This window comes from Mytilus californianus, unplaced genomic scaffold (assembly GCF_021869535.1).
Source record: "Mytilus californianus isolate M0D057914Y unplaced genomic scaffold, xbMytCali1.0.p SCAF_7, whole genome shotgun sequence".
NCBI lineage: Eukaryota > Metazoa > Mollusca > Bivalvia > Mytilida > Mytilidae > Mytilus > Mytilus californianus.
Genome location: NW_026262723.1, coordinates 95,385,512 through 95,406,029, shown reverse-complemented (window position 1 = coordinate 95,406,029; position 20,518 = coordinate 95,385,512). Strand labels below are relative to the sequence as shown.

The window sequence follows — 20,518 nt, the reverse complement described above, 5'->3', positions numbered from 1 at the left end:
TTGATAAATATTTTCGCTGATACTTTTTTTTCGCGTTTAACCCACTCTATCCTATTTTGAGGCAATATATTGTCGCCATTTCCTTAAAGTACTCTTACACGTAATTCCTATACCGTTAGTAAAGCGTTTTTTGTATCGATTTTTATGTAACTTTTCAGATAAATATCAGATTGGGAGGGTTGACTGGTCTTGAACTGAAGAATACTAAACGAGAGGTGAAAGATACCAAAGGGATATTCAAACTCATAAGTCGAAAACAAACTAACAATACCATGGGAAAAAACGAAAAACGACCAAAAGACCAACAACATGCAGTAAACAAAACGCTCTTTCTTAAGCACAAGATTATATACAGTGTGCAACCAAGGAATAATCTGTAGATGTATCTTGTACTATTCCATATCCACTGATTTAACAAGTAGCATGAATTTTTATGAATAACCTAAAGATTTCATATGTTTATACACCAAGATAAGTTCTACTCATTCTGCCATTTATAATTCTAATGTACGCTCAAAGAGAGCAGATACTGCATCTGAGTTGTTGATTTCAGAAAACAAGGTTATCCCCACCACATGCGATTGCGCCTGTACAAAGAGCCACATAAAGTGTCCTCGTTATTATTTTTTTGTCATATCTTACTTAGTGTTTTTTATTGTTAATTTTTTTTTTTTTTGGGGGGGGGGGGGGGTCGTATGTATGGAAATGTGGGGTAGGTTATGGATCTTTTGTAGTCTCTGTTGCGTTTTAGAGTCTGTACAATTTAGAGTTTTTCGTATTGTATACACACAGGTCTATTTTTGAAGACAATATGACCTCTGATGTGTTTTTGGTTTGATATGTGTTGTTGGGTTTCTGTCTCATTGACGTATGTCCAATATCTCCTGTTATATTTTAGTCGTTGATGTACGTTTAGCCAATTTTCAATTTTAGTTCTTGAAAAGAATTGTCACGAAGTTTTATTTTCTTATCAAAATTGGTTATATCTAATTAGATGTCAATTCATTCGGAAAGCCATTTAACATTATTCACGTCATGGATAAACAATACGAGATTTTCTTCACGCACGAAATACGTTCCCCAAATCCTTCATATCTGTATAATACGTGACGTATATGTTATTGTTCTTTAGACTCCTAACACCGAACTATTTTTGCTGAAGGGTCTTAGCGGAAGAATAAGAAAGTATATATAAACTAATTTTATTTACCCGTATTCAGAAATGTTAAGTATAGTAAAGATGAAGTATCTTGTGTGCTGCCTGATTTTTGGTGTAGTTGCGGGTGAGTTCATTTTATATTCTGTCTATATGCTAATCGTGCAGGTGTGTTCATTTTATATTCTGTTCATATGCTATGCATATAGGTGTGTTCATTATATATTATGTGCATATGTTGTGCGCTACATTACACTCAACGAATCAAAGACATTGTGTGTTTTTTACTGTCTTTGTTAGCTATTGTCAAACAATTTAGTGAGGTAGAATTTTTATACGCCCGTCAAATTTTTGACGGGACGTATTATGGTATACAAATGTCCGGCGTCCGTCCGTCTGTCTGTCCGTCTGTCCGTCTGTCCGTCTGTCTGTCCGGCGTAAACATGTCGCACCGTAACTTGAGAATGACTTATCCAAATTTCTTGAAACTTAACATAGTTGTTTCTTATGATGGTCAAACGATCTGTATACTTTTTGGTGAAAATAAGATTAAAACTTTTTGAGTTACGGGACTTAGTAACTAAAACAGGTGTGTGTTTTTTTTTCACATGTCGCGCCGTATCTCAAAAACAATTTATGATTATTGCTTAAAACTTTACACACTTCTAAGTTATATTAATCTTAAGATCTGTATACTTTTTGGTGATGATTCAAAATTTTATTTTAGAGATATTGAGTATTTTGTTGAAAAAGGGGGAGGGGTTTTTCACATGTCGCGCCGTATCTCAAAAACAGTTTATGATTATTGCTCAAAACTTTACACACTTCTTAGTTATATTAATCTAAAGATCTGTATACTTTTTGGTGATGATTCAAAATTTTATTTTTGAGTTATTGAGTATTTTGTAAAAAAAGGGGGAGGGGTTTTTCACATGTCGCGCCGTATCTCAAAAACGATTTATGATTATTGCTTAAAATTTTACACACTTCTTAGTTATATTAATCTAAAGATCTGTATACTTTTTGTTTTTGATTCAAAATTTTATTTTTGAGATATTGATTTTTTTTTTTAAAAGGGGGGGTTTTCTCATGTCGCGCCGTATCTCAAAAACGATTTATGATTATTGCTTAAAATTTTACACACTTCTTAGTTATATTAATCTAAAGATCTGTATACTTTTTGGTTTTGATTCAAAATTTTATTTTAGAGATATTGAGTTTTTTGTAAAAAAAAAGGGGGATTTTCGCATGTCACGCCGTATGTCAGAAACTATTTATGCTTATTGCATAAAAATTCACACACAAGACGACGGGCGTATCATGCGCTCATGGCGCAGCTGTTTATTAATTATGTAATTCATTAACTTGCTTTATATACATTAACAAGTCTTCGCCTCATCTTAATAAGTAACATTATCAAGAATGAACAAAAAATGAAAATTCATATTTGAGATATGAATTCATATTTTGACTTCCTACACTGGAAAACTAATAAGTGTATAGAAGTAAATAATGTGTTACTGGGAAAAACATATTCACTTGTTATATAAACGTTTAATTGTGAATATAGGGAAAGTTTATCATATGATTTAGAAAGTGTTTGAAATTCCTGATTTTTTTAAATTTCTCCCACAAATTTTCAAATAACTCTTTCGTCCTGAATATGCATGAAATATTTGCCACTGGACGTTAAGCAACCAACAATCAATCAAATAACTCTTGCTCACTTAGCCAAAATCTTGAAATACTGGTATTCGTAGTCGTACCTCACGTTAAAACAGTTCATTCACTTGTTAAATGAAAGGAAACAATTACATTTAATTATATAATTTTACCACGGATAACCTCACCTTGTCTTGATGTTTTGTATTTGAATTAATCTCATTGCATTGAACCATAATACTTTTTATAGTCTGACTTTTATTCTGCTTGGGGAGTTTTCATTAAGAAAATAAAGATTTAATTTAAATTTATTAAAGTTTCATATAAACAAATTACATTTTTTCATATATGAATTACAAACAACGATTAACCTAAAATAAAAATCGAAGCACGATATTTCTGAACATTTGGTGAAAACAGCCTCTATCTTTAAAATGTAATTGTTATATGCAAAATCTATAATCTGACAAACTTTGATTTCGAAAGTTACTATATATCATAACGCAGTATTTTTTCTGACAAAAAAAATAAATTCAGAATTTTTTTAAGCAAATCCAGACTAGTCACAGACAGACACAATTTCCTTTTAAGATATTTAGTCAGGAGACCCCAAAGCAATTAACTTATAACCTTATAACAGAGACGGTCCACGAAATTTGAAAATAAACCCACAATACTTGACAAAACCAAAGTAGTGACTTGACAGCAACTGATATTTTTTATGTTTTCCCCTTTTTTTGGAAAGGGGGAGAATTATATGCATACGTAGGTGTGTCAACATATATTTTTTCTATCTAATAGAAGTTTGTTTATTTTTTTTTATAAAGAATGCTATAATATCTTTTCCTGATGAAACAATTATTTCCTATTTTTTTTATTCCGTCTTGAACAAATACTGTAACCTTTCTTCCATTGGAAGTAATATTCAATTATAGTTTTTCCATTTTTATTAATAATTCAGTAATGACTGAATGCTTCTTAAAAATGTGAAGCAAAAATAACAAATAGAAAAACCAAAACGAAGCACATATGAAGAAAAAAAACAAACAAATACATTATATAAAAGGAGCACCTGAGATCACCCCTGGTTTTTTGTGGGGTTCGTGTTGCTCAGTCTTTGGTTTTCTATGTTGTGTTTTGTATACTGTTGTTTGTCTTTTGGTCTTTTTCTTATTTTGCCATGGCGTTGTCAATTTATTTTCGATTTGTGAATTTGAGTGACCTTTGGTATCTTCACCTCTCTTTTATACCAAACAATGCTCAGTAATATGTTCTTGACCTTTTGGTGGAAATGCATTCGAATAATAAATTTCTTAAGCATTTGTTTCAAGCACTATTAGAAATGAAAATTTTTCATCATCAAAACTTTGTTTGATCCAGCCTATAAGAAAGAAAAATAATTTTCGTATTCGACTTCAAATGTATTAACTTGAGCACACATCCTGCCAAAGTTGGCAAGCAAGTCAACCAAACTTTTGGTCTACATGCAGTTGTATAACAGTTTGAAAATTCCCATCAATAATCATCCCAATTCCTTATATTGATATGCATTTCCAAACATAAAGCAGATAGTTTGAACCGAATGCTTTCATTAAAATAACCTTAGCTTACATGTTCTATTGAATCTGTATGCATCTAAGGATATAGAGCTTTACAAATATAGTTTTGATATTAAAGTACGTTCAGGGCCAGTTCTAGGGATATACTATTCATATTCAACTTAATAAAATGATTTTATAATTGTATTTCAGCTTCCAGTAATAATGGAGGTCCTATGAGTATAGTTGGTGGAACAAATGCTTCACCTAATCAATATCCTTATCAGGTATGCTATTCAAGGAGAAAGTAATCCTAAAATCCAACCGTGTGTCTACCTATTGTCACCTTCAGTGTCAGCAAAGTTGTTGTTGTTTGTTGCTGTATATCATATTTGTTTTTCGTTCATTATTTTGTACATAAATCAGGCCGTTAGTTTTCTCGTTTGAATTATTTTACATTTGTCATTTCGGGGCCTTTTTTAGCTGAATATGCGGTAAGGGTTTACTCATTGTTGAAGGCCGTACGGTGACCTAAAGTTGTTTATTTCTATATCATTTGGTCTCTTGTGGAGAGTTGTCTCATTGGCAATCATACCACATCTTCTTTTTTCAAAGACTAATTTTTAACGTTTAAACATAAAATCGAATATGTAATGTGTTATGTTAATGCAATAAATTCTGGTAAAAACAAAAGTAATTACATTTTGTACAATGTAAAATTTCATACATTTTTCGTATCTCATATTGTCAAGACAAAATGATTTGACAAGTTAAAATATCGAAAGCATTGCCGTTGTTGGTGTTTGATGAGTGTCATGATCCTTTCATAGAAGTCATATGGGTACGCCATACCTAGATTACAACTTAATTCATTTTTTAGTATTGCTTTTCTTATGGTAGTTTAAAGTCATTGCTAAAGCGTTTCTCATCTCTCCCCCATTTTGGATAAGTTTTATATACTATTTAACTGCTTCATACCTATCATTCCTTCAGTATTACATGAAGTACGAATATTATTTTGATGATTGTCGATGGCCTCCAGCGACATTGACTTGTTCTTCTGTGTATGTTCTAGTATGTGTTTTTTGTTAGGTTGATATCATATGGGTTTTTTCCCCTTGTGTACACAATTTATTCCAGATATTTGTGTTGCTGATTATTCATTATCATCCTGTAAGACAAAATCTATATTTTCAGCACTTACCAGGCTAGGATATTCATTTTCAAAATCCTTCTGGGCCCCTTCCCCCTCCGAAAATTAAATGGTCGCCCCTAATGCAATATAAATATTCACTAAGTGAAATTACTTTTTAATTTCAATATATGCAACTTGATATTTACACATGCGTAAAAATGATACAAAGGTGAACATAAAATCCTTACAAACAAGTATATCAATTGATTACATCAGGGAAACTTAACAAATATAATATGTATGGTAACAACTATGGCTCATAAGTTTCATAGACATTTTAATTATCATTATAATTATTTTTATATTTAATTTAGATTTCAATGAAATCAGCTTCCTCTGACCATTTCTGTGGAGGGTCTCTTGTTCGAACTGGAAGCGGTGAAATAGTAGTAGTGACAGCTGCGCATTGCTTATCTGAGTAAGAGTTATGTCATATTCTATTTAAAAAAATCTTACTAGATGATCCATATCATAATTGCACGAAGTTGTTAACATCACTAAACAACTAACTATTAACGTTTATTGTGTTTAAGATTGCAACAATAACAAATGAAATTTGCTAGGTACGTTGACAGGGTAGACATCTTCTGTCATATTATATTTGTTATTGTAAACTTTACAGTAGAAACAAGGACAGCTTCGGGCTAATACTTTTAAAAATGTTTAATTACGTATTGGATCAAATATCCTGTATTTGTCTCGCGTCAAAAAGGGAGACAGGCGTGCTGTTTCCGGCATCGGTGGCGGCGGCGTCAACAATGTATTAGTTTATGATTGGGTCAGTTTATGGGGAACCACTTGTGGTAGATCAATGATATTTGGTATGTAGTTGAAATAGCCTTAGCACATCTCATTTCCATGGAGATTATTTGGCCCTCAGTCATGGTCTTTTGACTGTGACATTTTGCTTAGCTTACATGTATTAATTTGTGATTAGGTCAGTTTAAAGGGAACCATTAGTAGTTGGCCAATTATATTCGGTATCTAGTTGTATTAGCATTGGCACATCTCAGTTTCATGGAGATTATCCCCCTCCCCCCTCTTTCCCCCCAAAAACAATCTTTAGTCATGGGTTATTGACTTTGAAACTTTTTCATAGTTTACAAGTTTTTGTTTTTTTTTGTTAGTTTAAAGGGAACCAATTATGATGAGTCAATGGTATTTTTTTGGTAGAGTTTGAAAAGCATTGGCATTTCTCATTTCCATAGAGGTTATTTGGCCCTGCACCTTAAGTCATGGTCCATGAACTTGAATGATTCACATAGTTTACATGTTTAGATATTGCCTTTCAAATTTTAAAATTTGCATTATACTATCAAAATTACAAAACGCGAGATATATCTCTCACAGTTTATTCTACATTTCACTCCATATAATTTATCTATTTTCTGGTTCAAATTACAAAAAAAAACCAATCTCTGGACCGTTTTCTCAGATAATCGTCCATCATATACATTTCCAATTCACGCACCGTTTCATGGAACTTAATACAGGCGACAAAGATCATGTATTTGTTGTATTGGGGTTTTCCACTTTGTATTTGTGAAACTATTGCCAATTTTTGGTGTGCTTATCGCTATGTTCAGATTTGTTTGTGCTAGAATTATGAAATGTCGGGGATCGAAATAAGGGGGACATGTCTAGTATGCGCTCACGACACAGCTGCTTATATGTTCGTTTACTAGTGAGGAACCTCCCCGTTGTTAGTCCACTTGTATATCCCAATTTTGTTTTTAGATTTATCAGCTTTTACCTAGAATTATACTTCCAGTCCATGTATTTAAGTATTTTGATTTATCCTTTCGCAATTTTCAGTCTCGGTCATTTGTGCATGTATGTTCTGAAGTTTTTTATCCATCTTAATTTTGCAGTGAATCGGCTTCTAACGTTCAAGTTGTTGTCGGTAGACATACCATTGATGGCAGCACAGGAAATCAGTATACAAAGGAATATAAAGTTAAGAAAATAATCCTGCATCCTGAATACGATGACAATACACTTAACAATGATGTTGCAATCATGTACCTGGATGGCACTGTGGAAACCAATCCTGGAGTTCAACCAATAGAGCTGACAGATAAACCAACAGTTAACTTTTTTAATCAGGAATGCATTATCACTGGATGGGGTGCACTGACTGAAGGTAAACCATTTTTTGTTTTAAGTCGCAGGATATTTCACAAATATCAATCTACTTTTTGAGCACATATCCATAAACCCCGTTACTTTATATGAGCAGACCAATGTGACCCATAGTTGTTTAAATCTTCGTTATTTGAACTCAGGTGGGTAGCTGTCTCATTGGCAACCATACCACATCTCCTTGTTCTTATAAAGACAAAATTAACAAATTTCCGTAAAAAACGATAATTATATATGTATGAAACAAAGGCAAAAAATCAACAAATCACACAGTTAACTTAGAATGATTACAAGATTGAGAGAAGCAGTGGTGTAATCTGTTGCCAGAATTGTTGTTTCATTCATTAGTGATTGATAGTTAACTCTGGGAAGGAACTCGTGAAAATTGGAAAGATGGGCGAAGTGTCATACTGTTGTTCTATTTAGTATCTCAAGAGTTTTTTTTTTGCATGTACTAGTATGTCAAAACTTTTTTTCAGTAGTCAAGCTGCATTTCATTCTTAATATTTTCAGGCGGTAGTGGTCCAAATATACTTCAGCATGCCTCAGTCGATTTCTTCCCTGATGTTAAATGCACAAAAGATTACGGAAGTAGCTATGAAAAGAAAACGATGCTTTGTGGTGGAAAACGTGCTGGTGGTATTGATTCATGCCAGGTGAATATCATAATCCAGACTAGTTAGATTTAGCCTGTCCCTAAGTTATGAGCATGTAGTACAGTGGTTGTCGTTAGTTCATGTCTGGCATACTTGTTATTCTCAAATTGTCTTGCCATGAATTTATAGGCCGTTAGTTTTCTCGTTTAAATTGTTTTACAGTTTTCATATTGGGGCTTTTTATAGCCGACTATACGGTTTACCCTAATAATTCAGTCGTTATATTTCGCTGCTCTACGACGGCTTTATTAACTGCATACCGAGAACACCGATACGATTACATCGCTGGTTTTTTTTTTACTGTTTGATATGTTGATTAAGAAGTCATGTTTGAGAGACTGTTTAACGGGTGGGGCGCGCTCCTGATAATTAGGAATTAGAGGTCCTTATTCTGACACAAATTGGTTGTAATTTCACCTTTGATTTTTTTCTTTTCTTTTTTGTGGTGGAGGGGGAGGGGGTGATGCACACCTGATTTAATCGATACATGAAGTCGTATTTCTGAATAAGTACATTTATATGTAAACTTCTATCGCACATTGAAATCATTACTAGTTAATGCTCTTGTGCTCTTGACAATATGATATGAAAAAGATATTCGATTTACGACAACTTTTTTTAACTTGTGTAATTATGAAAGTATGACAACTGATGGAAATAGATTTCTACATATAGGGGAGATTTGTTATGATGCATATCATAGACAAGGTTTTCAATGCTAAAATAATATTTTGTGTGCAATGTTAGAAAAAGACAATCATTCAATGGTATATTCATGAAAATAACTAAAGGAAATACAGGAGACCGTAAGGTGCTCTAATTGCCGTGTTATTTTCATTGAATTTATTCGTTTATAACTATTTCAATTCAATAGTTGTGTTTTTTTTTGTGTTTTTTTTTGTTGTTGCTTGTCGTACTGTATCTCTTAATTAAAACTCGATATGGAATGTCACGCGGCTTCCTCTGTCAATAAAAACTGACTGCTACAGTATAACCAATAATGCTGAAAATAGAGTTAAGCAACAAAAATCAATCAATCTATCATGTCCATCTGGAGATGGATATTCATTGACCATCTTTTAAAACTTGTAACTGTTTATGAAAAGTGCTTATCTATAATCTTATTTTAAGTAAACGCAATATTTTTTGGGGAAAATTTTAGAAATCACCTGAGATAGAGTATAAAAGTTTATTTTGTATTTGTTTTTTTTTTCTTAGCAGAAATCTGACTCTCAATGCATGAAATTGTTCCCATCTATTAGGTTTAAGCAGATATATATATGAAAATAAGAAGTTGTGGTATGATTGCCCGGCAATGAGACCGCTCTGCGCGGGAGACCAAATGACGTAAATGTAAGAATATTATGTATTTTTAAATTCAAGTACGAATACAAAAAAAAAAAAAAAAAAATCCGAAAAGTTATCTGTTTAGCAAGAGCAAAATTTGAGTGAGATTTGAGTGAGTACAAATTTAAATAAAATATAAAATGACTCATTAAAATGGAAGTTGATGTTGAATCACGGACTAATACAGATGGATTATGTAAATAATGTAGTAGTTGCCCATTAACTACAACTACCAAATAAATTCAGATAAGGATTTAAATGAGAAAATTTGACGAGGGTACCCATCAAGATATATATATGAATTATCGTGTTAGTCCTATTTATTATATACAATTGCTGTTTCAATTTGAAAATAACGTTTATGGGCAGTTTCAGTAACCTTGTTTTCCGATGTTCTAGGGAGATTCTGGTGGACCATTTGCCTGTAAAGAAAATGGAAAACTGGTATTAAGCGGTGAGTACTAACGTTCTTATGTTACCAAAAGTTATTGTTGAAACGCAGCTTGTTTGCCTATTTTTAAACATTATAAACAGACACGAAATTGTTGATAAAAGACAACGTAATAATAGGTTTCATGGCAAACGTATCAATCGAAATCAACTAATTAAACATCGTATAAATTATACACTTGATAATCTATCTATATTTAAAAACAATAGTAGGCATCAATTATTATGTAAACTGGGTCAAATACCAATTAGTAAATTACATGATATTTTCAAGGAGTGTGACACAATCTCTTTCTTCAGCCCACTCTCTGAATATTCGCGTATAATTACAGCTTTTTGCCACCATAGGCTGTTCCCGCGTATCGATAAACCTGAAGATCATAAACGGCACTTTCTGAAAATAAGATATATTAACAGAGATATTGGTTTACTCAACTTATCGAGTATATTTAATGACTCTACCATTCAAAACTTTATTCCTCCCTATTTTGATAACACAGAACCACCTTATATTTCGTACACATACAAAAAAAAATAGCAGAAGTTTAAATTTTAATTATACGTCAGTAACATCAGAAGTCAATGTAGAAAATAATACTCCTTTAACTTGAAACTGTGAATCGTCGGAGTTTAGATATGATCCCTATGGCCATGTTATTACGGGGGACCTCAATATCGTCCAAGACAGAGAGGTTAAAAGCTTTTTGAAAAAAGGACCAAAATATCGTCCTCCATCTAAAATAGATTCGAAATAGTGTTGTCAGGCCACAAAAGACGCTCTTTCCTCGTTTTGTAAAAATTGGTGTAAACGGGAAAAATCTGATAAAAAATCTCTTGATTCTTATTCAAATAAATGTATGAATGTTGTGGATATTTGAATATCACATTCTGAAAATAATTCAGAAATAAATAAGAGTACATAATACGTCTATTTCCAGAATAAGAAATAAACTTCAAGAACTTTCAAAGCGGTTTGTGTTTGTACCGGCCGACAAAGCAGCCAACAATGTGGTGGTGGTATGCCGTAAATGCTACACGGACGTTCTTAAGAATGAAATTTTAAATTCATCTACACTCAAGTCCGTGCGCTCCACAGAGAGTCATATAGTAAACAAACATATCATAGCCACATCGCAGCTTAAGGCCTCTTCTGAACTTTTGAACGTCCCTACTATGTATTGGTTACCTAAACTACACAAAAATCAGTAAATTTTTCATCTCGGCCTCTAGTAAGTGTTCTACAACTAATCTTTCAGTGCTTTTAACTAGTTCCTTAACTACATCAAAGAACTTATCATAAACTTTTGTAATAAAATATATGAAAATAGTGGAATTTCTTTGGATGTTTTAGATAAATTGCTTGCTTTTGATGGTCATTTTGATTCTGTTGACAGTTTTGACTTAAACTCTTTACACTACACTTCCACACAATCTTATCAAACAAAAGTTTTCCTATTTAATTAAATGGTCGTTTGGTAAATCTGAATGCAAATATATTTGCTGCAACTGATTTAAAGCCTTCTTCTCTAATGAGAAAGGTAAATATGCTAGATATACTTACTGGAGGTGTGATGAGATGATTGAAGCTGTTAGTTTTCTCCTTGAAAATAGTTATGTACGTTTCGGCAACAAAGTTTATCGACAGGTTGTAGGTATTCCTATGGGCACCAATTACGCCCCTTTAATAGCAGACTTGTTTTTTTACTGTTATGAATCACAGTTTATGACCAAACTCAGTAAAGACCCGTCTAAATTGCATTTAATTGATGAATTCAACAACACTTACCATTGTCTTGATGATATTTTTTTCGTTAAATAATCAAGCATTTTCTAAATAGACTGCCGAAATATACCCAAAGGACATTACTTTAAATAAATCAAATGTAAACGGTAATAACTGTCCTTTCCTAGATTTAGATATTTCAGTTTTACACGGGAAACTCCACACTAAAATTTACGACAAAAGGGGCGCCTATTCATTCCCTATTGTTAATTTTCCTTTTTTGGATGGTGATGTTCCTTTGGCACCATCTTACGGTGTTTATATTTCACAACTCTTTCGCTATGCCCGTGTCTGTTGTGACGTTTTATATTGTAATGAACGTTATCTATGTATTACTGGTAAATAATTAAGTCAGGCATTTCGTTACCACAAAATACTTAAAACCTTTACTAAATTCTTCCATAGATATAAAGATTTTGTTTTGAAGTTTTGTTGTACCTGTAGAAAACTTATTTTATTCGGGATAGCACATCCTCATTTTTACGGAGATTTTGTTTACCGTGCCCGAAAATTTAGAAACGATCCTGGTAAACTTATCGATCCTTTAAATAAACTTATTCTAAAAGGTTACCAATTCAACACTGTAATTAGATCTTAGAATATTGTTTTTATTGGCATTAATATTGATTTTGTTATCAGTAAATTAAAAGCAAACTAAATATTATTGTTATATACATATGCACTTTCATGGATCTACAATCTGTCGATACCTGTATATTGGCATTGCACAAGGTCATGTTTTTCTCTGTTTATGACGTCTTTACACTAAATCCATTGGATGTTGGATGTGTACTGATTGATAATTTAGTCTTAGATGCATGATTTTTTATTATATGTTATTGGCTTTGAACTAGCTGTCAGTAACTGCGAGTACTCTCAGATCTGTACTTAGTGTCTTTTTGTTGTTGAGATGTACAAGTACCCGGCCACGTCCACTCTGTGTTTTTGTTAGATGTATTTCTATTTGTATCCATCTGATGAGTTAAGCCTTTTTTCAACTGTATTTTATAGTTCGTTCTTATGTTGTACTGTTACACCACTGTCCCAGGTTGGGGGAGGGTTAGGATCCCGCTAACATGTTTAACCTCGCCACATTCTGTATGTATGTTCCTGTACCAAGTCAGGAGCCTGTAATTCAGTGGTTGCCGTTTGTTGCTGTGTTAGGGAGCTACCATTTGATTTTAAGGGGGGGGGGGGGGGGGGGGGGAAGGGGACTAGAATGAAATTTGAAAAAAGGCAGAACAGGAGTTTTGAGTAAAAAAAAGGCAGGATGAGCAACTTGGCAAAAAAAAGGCAGGATGACTATTTATGTCAAAAGAATCAGGATAAACTAATACAAAAAAGGCAGGACCGACTCGAGTGAAAAATAAAAAGGCAGGACAGAGATGACAACAACAAAAAAATGCAGGACAAAATGTTTCATCCTAGCCCCCCATAAAAATCAAACGGTAGCTCTCTTACATATTTGTTTTTCCTTCATTTTTTTGTACATTAATTAGGCCGTTAGTTTTTTAGAATTGTTTTACATTTGTCTTTTCGGGGCCTTTTATAGCTGACTATGCGGTATGGACTTTGCTCATTGTTGAAGGCCGTACGGTGACCTATAGTTGTTAATTTCTGTGTCATTTGGTCTCTTGTGAAGAGTTGTCTCATTTGCAATCATACCACATCTTGTTTTTTATATGACTCTACTATTTCTAATAAAAACTTTATTATGATTGCACAATTATAACGTTCTTAATTTTAGTCTAAAAATAATTGTTGAGAAATGGTTAGGGATATGTATATTACGCATTACAAATGTGTCGAGTTTTGTGATTGGATAACAACACGGAGATGTCAATATATATTCAGGAAACTGCCGGGGTATATACGACGTATTTTACCCCAATTGGAACCTCAACAACATCATCATAACGAACGTTACTATGTGACGTAGTCTAAAGCTATACACCTCCCTTACTACTATCAAAGAACTTGTTATTAACTTTTGTAATAAAGCTTATGAAAAAATGGTATTAATTATTTTTGGAATGTTAAAAATTCTTTAGAGGTTTTGGATAAGATACGTGCTTTTGATAGTCCTTTTAATTCTGTTAACAGTTATGATTTTTCTACTCTCTTCTCTACACTACACTTCCACACAATCTTATCAAGAAAAAGTTTTCATATTTAATTAAATGGTCTTTTGAGAAATCTCGTTGCAAATTTATTTGCTGTAACTCGTTTAAAGCCTTTTTCTGTAACGAAAAAGGCAAGTATGCTAGATACACTTACTGGAAATGTGAAGATATGATTGAAGCTTTAAATATTCTCCTGGACAACATATATGTACGTTTCGGCGATAAAGTGTATCGACAAGTAGTAGGTATTCCTATGGGCACTAACTGCGCCCCTTTAATAGCAGATTTATTCCTGTATTGCTATGAATCTCAGTTTATGACCAAACTCAGTAAAGACACGACATTGTTACATTTGGTTGATACATTCAACAATACCCAAAAGAACTTATTTTAAGTAAATCTAACATAAACAGCAGTAGTTGTCCTTTCCTAGATTTAGACATTTCAATTTCTTAAGGGAAACTCCATACTAAAATTTACGACAAAAGAGACGATTTTTCATTCCCTATTGTCAATTTTCCTTTTTTAGACGACGATGTTCCTTTGGCTCCATCATACGGTGTTTATATATCCCAACTCGTTCGTTATGCCCGTGTGTGTAGTGATGTCATAGATTTTAACGAACGTAATCAATGCATCACTGGTAAATTATTAAGTCAGGGATTTCGTTACCATAAATTACTTAAAACTTTTACTAAATTCTTTCATAGATACAAAGATTTGATTAGTAAATTTGGCTGTACCTGTAGAAAACTTATTAAAAATGGTATTTCACATCCTAAATTTTACGGTAATATTGTACTTAAATAGCGGAAATCACTGTGATCCGTGTACACTCATCGAACTTTTAAACAAACTTATTACTAAAGGTTATCTTACCAATGTTGTGATTAGATCTTTGAATATAGTTTACATTGGCACTAATATCGATTTTGTAATCAGCAAATTAAAACTGTTTTGTATTCTTTTCAAACGGGATGTATATAGACACTCCCACGTTCATTTTTATCTATTAAGAGGTTAACTCCTAACTATCCTACTGCCTGTCGATACATTTATTTTTGGCATTGCACAAGTCGTGTCTTCTTTGACTGTCCATGACGTTAAAATACTAAATCCCTGGGATGTGTTTTAGTTGATTTTAGTCTCTGATGCATGATTTTTTTTATTATTAATTGTTTTTAGCTTTTAACTAGCTGTCAATAACTGCGAGTACTCTCAAATCGTACTTTCTTGTTAATTTGACCTGTTGATACTATTTGTAATGCTTTTTTGTTATTTAATGTTTACTTATTCAGGGTTATATCTGTCTATATACCAGCTTTGATAAGTGTTTGGTATTACTATAAATTTTCACTTCCTCGAACTATGAACATCAAAATTATTTAGTTTGTAAAAATATTTCCTTTCTCCTTTTAAACTATACCTAACAACAAAATTATTTTCATTTACCTGTTTATAATATTATTGTAAATGGCGGATTTTTGTTTAAGGTTATTGTTGTTTTTCTGAAACTGTTTAACATTTCACAGCGGTATAATACTGTTACTTTAATTATTCATCCCTTATTTTATTGATTTTTTATATACATTGTATCATAGATCAAATTTATTCGTTCAGTGTATGTTCACGTGTGTTAATATGTCGTTTGATTGAGTTAAGCCATTTCAATTGATATTTTATAGTGCGTCTTTCTATGTTGTGATGTTACACTATTGTTTCAGATAAGGGTGAAGGTTTGGTACCATTAAAACGTTTAAACCCGCTGCAATTGTTTGCACCTGTCCTAAGTCATGAATCTGATGTTCAGTAGTTGTCGTTTGTTGATGTGATTCATAAGTGTTTCTCGTTTCTCGTATTTTATATAGATTAGACCGTTGGTTTTCCCGTTTGAATGATTTTACACTAGTAATTTTTAGGGCCCTTTATAGCTTGCTGTGCGGTGTGAGCCAAGGCTCCGTGTTGAAGACCGTGCTTTGACCTATAATGGTTTACTTTTATAAATTGTGACTTGGATGGAGAGTTGTCTCATTGGCACTCATACCACATCTTCATATATCTATACAGAACACTTAAGAACGCCAGAGGATCACAGAGGGAAAATAAAGACTTGTATCCGTCAATAATACGTTTTTAATTTCAAATCACGCGATTTACAAATCAAATACTTAATTAATGTCTTAAAGTGTTAATACAAACTATTTCATACACGATAGAATTATTTTTCACAGCAAAATAAAAAAAAATCCTTTGCGTATGCGGAAAATATATATAACGTTACTGCATGGTGAATGTTAAACAATTATCTGGTACTGGAAAAAACATTAAGGCAGGGGTAATCCGTAATATATGTGAAATTCAGGTTACAGACAGGATATATAATGTGACATTCCCTGCTTAGGGTTTATATCCCCTTCGACTTCGGCTCAGGGAAATAAACTCTTAAGCCGGGAATGTCACATTATATACCCTGTCTGAGACCTGAATAATATACATTGTAAGTTCTATGGACCTTAAATATTACTACGAGTCGCAGAGAAACAACACAGCACAGATACGTGAAAATATGTTATCAAAAGATGATGCCACGACTGAATAACACGTAGATGTTATCATAACATCATAGTGACACGTAGGTGTTATCAAAATATCATATAGTACATGGAGCGTAGGTGTTATCAAAATATCATGTATCATGTAGTGACCCGTAGATGTTAATTAAGCAATTTACGAACATTTAGGTATTTATTGTTCTATTTTCGTTTATAAAAAGGTTGTATAAATTGTAGGAGTAACAAGCTGGGGACAAGGTTGTGCTCAAGCAGGAAAACCAGGCGTCTATACCGATGTATTTATGTTGAGAAGATTTCTTGATGGACGACTTGGATTGATCTCTGCCTAGAGCAAGCTGTGGCCTCTCTTATTTTCTATATATAAATTTTATGTTGCAAATATCGCTGTGTTTTTTATATTTGTGCATTAAATCATTTGTGACAATTTATTGGTTGATTTAAAAAAGAAATCATTTGATTGTATCTTTAAAAATGTTGGTGTCTACAAAGTGTTCAATTCTTGCATAAGTGCACTATATACCAAAATTTTGAAATCCATATATACACAAAAACATTGGAAACAATAGAATCCAAAAAAACAGTACAATTAAAACAATCAATAAAATATATGATGACCAGTATCTTTCAAAACCTAAACAGAACAATAAAAACAATCAATAAAATGTGTGATGACCAGTATCTTTCAAACCCTAAGGGAGCTACCATTTGATTTTTAGGGGGGAGTCTAGGATGAAAAATTGTGTCCTGCCTTTTTTTTAGTTGTAATCTCGGCCCTGCCTTTTTATTTTTCACTTTAATCGGTCCTGTCTTTTTTTTATTAGTTTATCCTAACTTTTATATATAACTTGTCATCCTGCCTTTTTATTTGCCAGGTTGCTAATCTGCCTTTTTTTTACTCAAAACTTCTGTCTTGCTTTTTTTTCAAATTTCATAAGGGACGTGAACTTTTTAAACAAATTAGGGTTTTGATCCAGATTTCTCGGTTCATAGATTGGATTTAAGTTTTGTTGTATGGAAGGTTAAAGTTATGGTTTATGGAAGTAAGCCATGAAGTTACGGTCACATCAATTTGAAACTTAGTTCACGTGTCGATTATGACGAACTTTCAAAATGTATATGCTTAAGTGGTTTTATTCTTATTTTATGGTTCTCTTAACTTAGATTTCTAAAAAGTCGGTAAAAATAAAATAAAAAAACTATGGGAATTTATAAGTCTGCCTCATATATTTACTTGCATCTAGAATGTACAAAGAAGGTCGGATGAGAACAAACTAAATTAATTTTTAAGTCTGCCTCACATCTTGACGTGCATCAAAAGATTGACAATGGTATGTGGACTTCCTTGATAGAGGGTTGCCTCTCACAAATGTCTAAGAAACTATTAAACCAAGAAATTCGAATTCAAGTGGCAAAGTTGGAATATCTGTTTCGCAGATGACGACGGATATGTTCCATTTGTCGTAGCCACAATCCCGTACTCTTTTATCGAATGTTACCTACGGACTTAGACTTATAACCGGGTTTGTACTTACATGAGCATCACGACTGATACCACATGTGGAGCAGGATCTGCTTTCCCTTCCGGAGAACCTAAAACCACACCAGATTTTGGTTGGGTTCGTGTTGCTCAGTCTTTAGTTTTCTATGTTGTTTTTTGTATACTGTTGTTTGTCTTTTGGTCGTTTTTTGTTTTTTTTTGTCATGGCGTTGTCAGTTTGTTTTCGACTTATGAGTTTTAATGTCCCTTTGATATCTTTTACTAGAGAGTCTAAATAAAATACTTACTTATTAGAATAAAATATATTTATCCAAAAAATCAACAACAAAATCAGTGCAATAATTTCACGTTGAAACTTTTTTTTTTTTGCTAATTTTATATTTTATTTTAAATAAATCATCTGAGATCACTTGTCAAAAATAGCTCAATTTGTATCTGAACGACAATGCGGATTTACTTTTGATAGAATTTTTTTTTATTGGTTAATGCCAAACTTATTACTTGCAAAATCTATTGATATTCAGAATATGAGTTTTGGGTAATGGTTAGGGTACGGTAAATTGGCTACGGAGTTATGTTTCCTATGTTGTAAATTGAAAATATATGCAAAGGGTAAACAATAGGAAATGTAATACATGGTAAAAAATACGGCATTTTATTTTCAGAACCTCGTAGCCAAACAGATCTGGGAATCGTAGAATTCGATTAAAAAATTTTTGAAAATGCCCCTCGAGTGAAATACATTCAGTGGACTTTCTAAAATGAAAATGAGTATATGAAAAAGTCGTCACCGCTGTCAATTGTGTGTTTGTTGGTTGATACATATATAGTGGTGTGGACGTCAAATGGCACAAGACTTATTAAAATTGAGGAAATTAAGTTATTTTTTATTTCATTTTTTTAAATTCAAAAAAGAAAATGAGATAATAACTTGAAATTGTTACCATGATGACAAATAAACATCAGATGAAGTATATTAACAATAGACCAATCGGATGGAAATATCAAATTTTGTCAAGCACATGTTTGATTGTTAATTTTAGCTTCCTTTTGAACATATATCTCTTCAAGTATTCAGTATTTAAATATCCTTGGCTTTCAAATATTTGCGTTTAAGCATTTTTGACCCAGCAAATCTTACGAAAAAGTTTTGAGAAAGCAGTATAATGTCAGTATAAAAAACCAAACAAGTCAGCAAGGGACCAAACAAAACAGCAATACCATTTAAAAAAAACACATACACAAGACAAATTGCTTTCATTGAAATCGTAATGTGCTTTTAAATTGGAGTCATAAAACTTAAGACTGAGTATATAATATTTTAGTTAAAGCTCAATGTAAATGATAAATCAGTATGTAGTGTACATGTAATGATATGTAATTATACATGCAAAACATAGACCATGTATATTTATATTATGTACAGAAATATTTGCATTTAAATTTGTAATAGTACAGCCGCTATAGTTTTACTCGTATCAAATTTCAGAATGCTCTGATTTGTAGTTTCGAAGAAAAATATAAAATATTTTCATTCCAGCTTTTTTTCTTAAAGGGGCAGTAGCTGTCAAATTCATGTTCACCGATTTGACTCAAATTCTCATATTTCATTTATAACATACTAAAACGTATATCCAAATTATAAAAAGTATAAAATGAAAAATTTACGATAAATAGACTCGATAATATTTATCAGCATTTCGTGTGTATTTTAGACGCCATCTAATTTACCATCGATGTGACCGCCGAAGACTACCAACGGTCATATAACCCGATATAAACATAAATATAGATATAAATAGATAGCGAACACGTGCAATTGGATTTTTCTAGGTCGGTTTGATTTCATATTCTAGCTAAGGGATTAAATTGAAAGTCACATGAATACGAGTTAATCACTTGCAAGTGAATAATACATCAGCAATGTTTCTTAGCTTATTTCGACAAAATTGAATCAAACTGGCTGCTAAAAGCGAATTGTTATTTCACGATTTCACTTTCATTAATGATTGAACCAAAACAAAATCATATTTTATTTTTGTTTATATCTCGCAGCTAATACCCCTTTAAAATTTCTTACACATTTAAAATATTATAATAATCGATCATGGATTACTTTTTTCACAATTAGTTTCATAATTCTATATCTGTGAATAGGAGACAACTGTTTCGATGAATTATAATTTCTTTCTAGTTGAAGGATGCAATCTCGAACGATTGCACAGTCTCGTTTCAAGTCTCGAATTTGGACACGTAAGACTCGATTTTCGTTTGTAATTTCTTCTTTTGTCATTGCTGGAAAATAAAAAAATACAAGTGTTACAAAAATACATACAAAAGATTAATGTACAGAAAATACAGGACCGTTTTCAATTACAAAGTGTCTACTCCGTTT

The 20,518-nt window shown here is 32.4% G+C and overlaps 1 protein-coding gene across 1 annotated transcript; it reads left to right on the top strand.

The window, feature by feature from the left end:
• Nucleotides 1-1,140: 1,140 nt before the first annotated feature.
• LOC127707606 (trypsin-1-like) lies at nt 1,141-17,053 on the top strand. Its single transcript, XM_052212206.1, has 7 exons — nt 1,141-1,283; nt 4,570-4,643; nt 5,866-5,969; nt 7,423-7,694; nt 8,207-8,349; nt 10,096-10,150; nt 16,842-17,053. The coding sequence occupies exons 1-7, from the start codon at nt 1,223-1,225 to the stop codon at nt 16,952-16,954; spliced, it is 822 nt and encodes a 273-aa protein (XP_052068166.1). The 5' UTR covers nt 1,141-1,222; the 3' UTR covers nt 16,955-17,053.
• Nucleotides 17,054-20,518: the final 3,465 nt, after the last annotated feature.